General features: G+C 40.7%; 1 protein-coding gene across 1 annotated transcript; it reads left to right on the forward strand.

Annotated features, from left to right (window-relative positions):
* The first annotated feature begins 3629 nt into the window (after nucleotides 1-3629).
* On the forward strand, nucleotides 3630-7718 carry zgc:162730 (uncharacterized protein LOC564559 homolog). Its single transcript, XM_056441792.1, has 2 exons — nucleotides 3630-3784; nucleotides 5264-7718. The coding sequence occupies exons 1-2, from the start codon at nucleotides 3752-3754 to the stop codon at nucleotides 6512-6514; spliced, it is 1284 nt and encodes a 427-aa protein (XP_056297767.1). The 5' UTR covers nucleotides 3630-3751; the 3' UTR covers nucleotides 6515-7718.
* Nucleotides 7719-8042: the final 324 nt, after the last annotated feature.

Genomic DNA, 8042 nt, shown 5'->3' on the forward strand with positions numbered 1-8042 from the left:
CTGGCGGCACATGTGGGCTCTCATCATATCATCAGCTTTGTTTTGTCTTCATATTTAATCTGTAATTCTTCTACTTTTTTAGTTGAGTGACATCTAGATTGTTTGTTTTTCGATATTTTTTTTTTCTTCCTTCGTTTTCTCTTCACCTTTAATGTATTAAAGTACGAAGACGTGAGATCCAGATTTTTGTTCTTCTCTTTTTTATAATATAATTATTTTGCTTTATTTTATGTTCCGAGCCCCAGACCTTGAAGAAAGCCGCCATTTTTATTCCATTGGAAGAAAATTAGATTATATATATTCCTTTATTAGTCTAACAGTGGGGAAATATTTCAGGATCACAGCAACGGGTGCACTAGAGCATTAATAAAAATAAAAGATAAAAATAAAACACAATAACAATAATAAATAAGAATAAATAAATAATAATGCATGATAAATAATAAATAATGAATAATAAACGATAAATAATCAATAATAAATGTGTGGAATTTCTGTTGGAGAATTAAATTACATCAAGCATATACTGAATGGTTTCTATTAAAGATCGACCCCCCCCCCCCACCGAAACATGACAAAATACTCTAATAACACATATTTATTCTTCTTTATTTTAGGTTCCAAGCCCTCCGTTTTTATTCCATTGGAAGAAAATGTATCAATTGTATGCATATGGAAAAACATGATTGTCATATTAACGAGAGGGAACAATTAAATCAAGCATATAGTGAATGGTTTCTATTCCAGAGGACTGGCCTCCCTCATAAAACATGACAAAATACCCTAATAACACTTTTTTCTTCTTCTTTTCGGCATTGAAGAAAACCGCCATTTTTATTCCATTGCAATCCATTATTCCGATTGTCATATTAAGGCTCATGTGATGAGGGGGAAACATTAAATCAAGCATATAGTGAATGGTTTGTATTAAAGAGGACTGGTCTCCCTCCCAAATCATGACAAAATACTCTCATAACACATGTTTTCCGATAAAAAACTAGTTTAATAACAGTTGTACGGGTTTTCTCCTCGTTGTGGTTTAATATAATGAAAATAAAACCCGTGTTCTATGGATTCGTCGCAGCTTTTCAACCTAACGTCTAATATTACAGATGTTCCCGGATCTCTTGTACAGAACTCGTCTGACGCAGCTTTACGATGTCGAGTCCGGACCTGTTGGAGAGCTGCATGAACGCTGGCATGTCTACAAAAATCCCAGCGGAAAACCTGTCATTGAACGCCTCGCCCGCACCGAGGGATCAGGAATATAAAAATAAATGAATGAAAACACAAACCGGAAGCCACAGCCAGCAGGAACAGTGTGTGTGTGTGTGTGTGGTGTGTGTGTGTGTGTGTGTGTGTGTGAGAGAGAGAGAGTGAGGGCCCCACCCTGTCAGAGTGACAAGAGACAGAACAGAAACAAGAAGAACCAGGATTCCACAACACACACACATACACAGACACACAGACACACATACACACACATACACACACAATATACCCAAATACCACCGACCCTCATGACAATTCTGATTCTAATTCTGATATACTTTTAAAAAATGTTTTAAAGAATGAAAATAATTTAAAATTTAAATTTAAATCAAAATGTAAAATTTTAAAATGTATTAAAAAAGAAATAAATGAATAAAAAATACATAAATAAATATATAAATAAATAGATTCGTTAATTAATTAATTCAAAAATAAATTCAACATTTTTTCAAAAAGGAGCATTTAGTATTGCATTGACTTTTCTACAGTTGCACAACGTGTTTCAGAGCGTCATGGCGGTCACTGCCAGGACTGTGTATGACTCACCGGGTGACACACGCAGATAAAACGCTCTGGATTTACACATATCAGCAAAGACGTCTCTCGGATAATTTATTGAGCTTCTGGAGTTTCGCCAGGTCAGGAGACTCTTTTTATTTTATTTTTTACCTCTCTGATTCACTCTTCGTTTTTTTTAAACACGTATGCCATTGAAAAGTCACAATAATCTCTTGTCGATGTGATTTCATTAAGTTGTCACACAATGAAGACACAATCATGTCAATAAGAGAACGTGGAGCATGTCAGGGACCAGAAAGTCAGGTGACACGGTGTGTGTGCACAGCCTGTACTGTGTGAGTCAAGGGAATAACCTTTGGTGAGTGTGTGTGTGTGTGTGTGTGTGTGTGTGTGTGTGTGTGTGAGTGTTTGTGTGTGTGTGTGTGTGTGTGTGTGTGTGTGTGTGTGTGTGTGTGTGTGTGTGTGTGTGTGTGTGTGTGTGTGTGTGTGTGTGTGAGTGTATACAGTCGGACAAAATAAGACAGGGTGACATAACACTCATTGTGATACAGTAATGTTTTCTCCTCTGAATTCCTATAAGAAGGAAAAACAATAAAAGAGGTGAGAAGAAACACGAAAATATAAATAATCTGGTCAAAAATCTTTAGTTGCATCTTGAACTAAAAAATTAAAATGTAAAAAATGTAAATGATGAACGGAAGAAAAAACAACATCAAATATTTAGTTGTATTTTTAATAAAAAAAGAAAATGTAAAATATTAAAATGATGAACGGAAGAAAAACAACATTAAATCTTTCGTTGCATTTTTAATAAAAAAGAAAATGTAAAATATTAAAATGATGAACGGAAGAAAAACAACATCAAATCTTTAGTTGCATTTTGTATTTAAAAAATTTAATGTAAAATATTAAAATATTAAAAAGTAAAATATTAAAATGATAAACGGAAGAAAAAAAACATTACATCTTTACTTGCAACTTGAATAAAAAAGATTTACATTTAAGAAATGTGCGTGGTATGGTTTGAAGTAAAAATGTAAAATATTAAATTTAGAAGAACTGTTGTGAATAAAAAGATTGAATAAAAGATGTAATTCTCTAAAGCAGTCAGAATCCAGTGTTCAGATTACTTTATTTATTTTCTACTCACTTCTATCTTGTTTCCAGCCCAAAGGTTTCTTTCCTCCTACTAATCAATATTCCAATTGGTATTGGTCGTGGTGGATTATTGGAATATCAACAGAAACCAAAGATAACAATAGATGTGGATTCTGGTAACCGGTAAACTGCCTGTCGTCTCTGTGGGTTAAAGTCTGACCGAAAGGTGAATTACACTTCCTGTAAAACACACTATTACTCATCACATGTACATACTGTAAGTATGCCTTGAGTACGGGTTTTTTTAGGGGGCGTTCGCGACACTAAAGCCTTAATCTGCTTTTAAAGATCCAAACAAACAAAAACTCATCCGTCACAACACTTCTTGGGTAGAAGAATTCTCAGAATGTGTCATAATAAAAGCTTAAAACCCCTCTGGATGTGCAAGAATAAGAATAAAAAGGCCCTGTGAATAAATCACTCTGCTGAAACTCGTCGCGTTTCACACGGAGGACTAAAAATACTCACGTTTCTTTTTTCTTCTTCTTCTTTCTTTCTTTTTGTTGTTGTTGTTGTTTTTGTGCTCGCCGCCCTTCTCTGAGCTCACTGTGTGAAACTTGAGGTGGAAGGAGGGAGTGTCATCCGGGAACATGGCGAGTGGGAACTCCTACTGAACTCTGGTGGGGGGGGGGGAGGGGTGGAGGGAGGAGTGAAGGCAGATAAAAAGCCAGCAGGGGAACCGGAGCACAGCTCTAAGGAACTCTGACTTGAGTCTGGGACACAAGGCATCGGGACAGTCAGCCGAGGATCAGAGCTTTACATCTTCTTTTTTGTTCTTCATCCTGGCCCAAAGGGATACAGCATGTCCGAAATGCTCGACAACATCTTCACCAAGGTGAGTTTGAAGTTTGGAGTAAAGAGAAAAGACTCTTAGAGTTCTGCAGTTCTCTCTCGGTTGGTCTTCTTCCCCTGCGAGTCACTGGTTGGACAGAGTTCAGTCTCTCAGCGTGTCTTTACTTTAAAGAGTTAAAGAGATAAAGGAAGAGCAACGTTTGTTTCTTCAAAGTTCGGAGTGGGAATAGAAAAACTCAAATTATCTGCATTTCATGTGTATGTTGGGAATGCATGTAAATGGGAGGTAAGTGTCGTACTTTACAGGTTTCTTTTAATCTTAAAAGAAAAAAATTGCTGTCTTTATGACTTTGTTTTTGCACTTTTTTTCTCGTTAACTACTTTCTAAAAAATAAAATAAATTATATTAAATGTATATGTTGGGAATGCATGTAAATGGGAGGTAAGAAAGAGACGAGACAAAAATGCAAAAACAAAGTCATAAATGAGGCAATTATCAAATAAATTAATAAAGATAAAAAGAAACCTGTACAGGACGAGTGTACTGGCTTCTTTTAATCTTTTTATTTTTTTATAATTGCCTCCTTTATGACTTTGTTTTTCAATTTTTGTCTCGTTTCTTTCTCTATAAAAAAACTAAAATATTTATATTTAATTTATATGTTGGAATTGCATGAAAATGGAAGATAAGTGTCATACTGTACAGGTTTCTTTTAATCTTGAAACTATTCTTTTTAAATAATTGCCTTCTTTATGACTTTTTTGTCTCGTTTCTTTCTTTATAAAAAAATTAAAATATTTATATTTAATTTATATGTTGGGATTGCATGATAAGAGTCGTACTGTAGAGGTTTATTTTAATCTTGAAACCAAAAAATTATCTTCTTTATGACTCTATGACTATTTAATTTATATGATGGGATTACATGCAATAGGAGATTAAAAGTGTCGTAATGTACAGGTTTCTTTTTACGTAACTTAAAAAAAGTGCCTTCTTTATGACTTTTGTCTCGTTTCTTACTTTATAAAAAGCAACAAATATCTTATATATAAAATATATGTCACTGTACAGGTTTTATTTTTTTCTTTTTAAAAAAGTTGCCTTCTTTATGACTTAGTTTGGGCATTTTTATCTCGATTCTTTCTTTATAAAAAAACTAAAATATCTTATATATAAAATATATGTCACTGTACAGGTTTTATTTTTATCTTTCTTTTTAAAATAATTTCCTTCTTTATGACTTTTATTGGCATTTTTGTCTCATTTCTTCTTTTGAAAAAAAATGAAATATCTCATTTATAAAAGGTATCTCACTGTAGAGTTTTTCTTTTCTTCTTTAACATATTTTTTATACTTCTTTATGACTTCATTTTGGCATTCGTGTCTCTTTTGAATGCAACACCGACTTTAAACAGATTTATTGTAGAAAGCAGCTTGAAAAGAATCTGAATATTTAACACAAGTATTGTTTGACTTCCGAGTCCCGAGTACTAACCGTGTGTCGAACCTCCTGTTGAACAGAACTTCCTGAACCTTGCCCTGGAAGAAGCCTTCCTCCCGAAACCGTCTCAGCTCAAAGGCCCGGGGCGGAGTCGGCTGAACCGGTCGGCCTCCTTCTTCTCCCCCCTGTCGCCCCCGAGCCACAGCCTGAGCGCCGAGCACGTCGACGACGACGACGCCGACGGCAACAACGGCCCCTTCTGGTCGTCCAACATCTGGAGCCAGGGCCCCGTCTCCAAGCCCAAGCCGCTCGCCTTCCGGCCCGACCGCTCCATGAGCCTCACCGAGTCCGGCGGCGGCGGCGGCTTGTTGCTGTCCTCCGCGTTTCCCGCCGCCGCCTCCTCCGCCGCCGTGGCGCCGCCGCCCGGCTTCCCCGCCTCGTCCGCCCTGCCGCCCCAGGTCCAGCCGCCGGTGGCCCCCAACCGCTACAAGACGGAGCTGTGCCGCGGCTTCCAGGAGACCGGCAGCTGCAAGTACGGCACCAAGTGCCAGTTCGCCCACGGCGAGGAGGAGCTCCGCGGCTTGTTCCGCCACCCCAAGTACAAGACGGAGCCGTGCAGAACCTTCTACAACTTCGGCTACTGCCCCTACGGCTCGCGCTGCCACTTCATCCACGAGGACAAGAGCGGCGGGAGTCCGCTGTCCACCGCCAAGTTCCGGGACCAGCAGCAGGCGCCGGGCGCCGGCGGCCAGAACCCGCGCCACCCGCTGCGCCAGAGCGTCAGCTTCGGCGGGTTCCTGGGCTCCTCGCGGTCCTCGCCGCCGCCGTCGTTCCTCTCGTCCATCAACGACCCCAACCTGGGCTTCAGCCGCGCCCACTCCGTGTCCCCGCCGCCCGCCGCCCTCCTCTCCCCGGTGTTCGGCGGCGGCGGCGGCGGCTCCCTGCAGAAGGCGGCGGCGGCGGCGGCGACGGCGTTCCACTTTGGCAACCGCCAGACCCGAGCCAGCGCCGGAGACATCCACAGCATCCCCCTCCTGATGGAGCCGCAGAAGGCCTCGCACTGCGTGTGCGGCCACGGGAATAACTTTAACGGCAGAGCCGCCGGCGCGGACGGTGACGGCGGCGGCGGCGGCGCCGTCGTGGCGTTCCCCGGCGCCGGAGGCCACAGGGGGTTCGCCAAGCCCGCCGGACTCCAGCGGTTCTCCTCCGAGGACTCCCTGGAGGACAGCTACAGCAGCAGCAGCGGCGGCTCCAGCGGAACCGAGTCGCCGACGTTCGACGCCGCCACCAAGAGGCTCACGGTGTTCGAGCGCCTGTCCCTGTCCGACTAAACGGGCCGAGAGAAGAGGGAACCGAAAGGAACCGAAAGGAACCGAAGAGAACCGAAGGGAACCGAAGAGAACCGACACCTCGCTAGCCGTCGTCCGTTCGTCTGAACTTCTGTTTTCGGGAACCGGGACCGATCCGGTACAAGTCGACCTCGTGACACGACAACACTTAAGTTCTTAATTTATGTTCGTAAAGCACTCGTCTCGGATGAAACTAAATAACTAAACGCGGAGATGATTTTTAAGAATCCAAAAAAATGTTATCAGACTCTATTTTTATACTTCAAGATATCGTGTAGCCTCTCGAGACCTTTGTACGTGGTCTTCCATAAGCAAATTAACTCTTTTTTGTGCAGGTCTTGCCAGTTAATAGCCTGGTGCGTCCTTACTGATAATCTGTCGTGATCAAAAAGGGCTTATCTTTATCGATAATCATTCATTCCCGTGTCTTTGAAGATTCTCAGAGTTGGACTCAGTCGCCCCCGAAATCCGTGACGCCTGACACGTGTCAACGATGCCATTTTTTATCTGTGATATGCACTTTACAGCTCATCCAAATGGGAGGAACGTCATGTCTCCCAGTAGCATTCAACCAAAGCTTCATACTTCCCTCTGTGTGTGTGTGTGTGTGTGTGTGTGTGTGTGTGTGTGTGTGTGTGTGTGTGTGTGTGTGTGTGTGTGTGTGTGTGTGTGTGTGTGTGTGTGTGTGTGTGTGTGTATGTGTGTGTGTAATTATTCCTGAGACCTGTAAAAGGGGCAAAATACCGAAAGATCAAAAGTGTGCCAGCGATGGTCAGTAAGTTACGATATGAATCTGTGTGTCACACTTTAATCATGTACAACGTGATGTCGTCTTCGTGTGGCTTTTAAATTGCACCCCCCCCCCCCCCATCTCCCCCCCCTGTTTCTTTGACAATCTGGTTCAGGGACTTTCACAGCGCAGTATTCCTTTTTTCTTTTCTTTTTCCGGTCATCGGTTCGCCTCGTTGTTTAACTTAAAAACTAATATATTTATTATATTTATTTTGTGTTTTCAAAAGAAAAAAAGAAAAATGTATTTTGTACTTTATTTATGGAGAAAATATTTCGACACCTGTGAAATACCAATGTGAGGAAAAAAGCAGTAAAAAAAAAAAAAGAGTCTTATATTTTTAATTGCCTGAAAAAAAGGGGACAAAGTTAATTTCTGAATAAAGAAATGAATTTACGCTGTTATCTGTCGACTCCAATTTGTTTTTAGTGAGAATGAGATCGTAGCTCATCTTCACACAGAACTTTCAACTTCTTAAGGAACTTCTCTTTTCAAACATTTCAAGATCAGTGAGTGAAGATTATTTATTTTTACTGAACTGATGTCGCCTGAAATTAATTCATAAATCAAAATGATGTAGACAGCCGCATAATCTACAGCATGTCCACAATACACATGTATGCCATGTTAATACTATTTGTTACATTTTTCAACTCGGGGAAATCATTTTATTTATATACATGCATGTTGATGTTGTTGTGTATTTTATTCAGTCAATCA

The sequence above is a fragment of the Pseudoliparis swirei genome, chromosome 20 (genome assembly GCF_029220125.1).
Source record: "Pseudoliparis swirei isolate HS2019 ecotype Mariana Trench chromosome 20, NWPU_hadal_v1, whole genome shotgun sequence".
Lineage (NCBI taxonomy): Eukaryota > Metazoa > Chordata > Actinopteri > Perciformes > Liparidae > Pseudoliparis > Pseudoliparis swirei.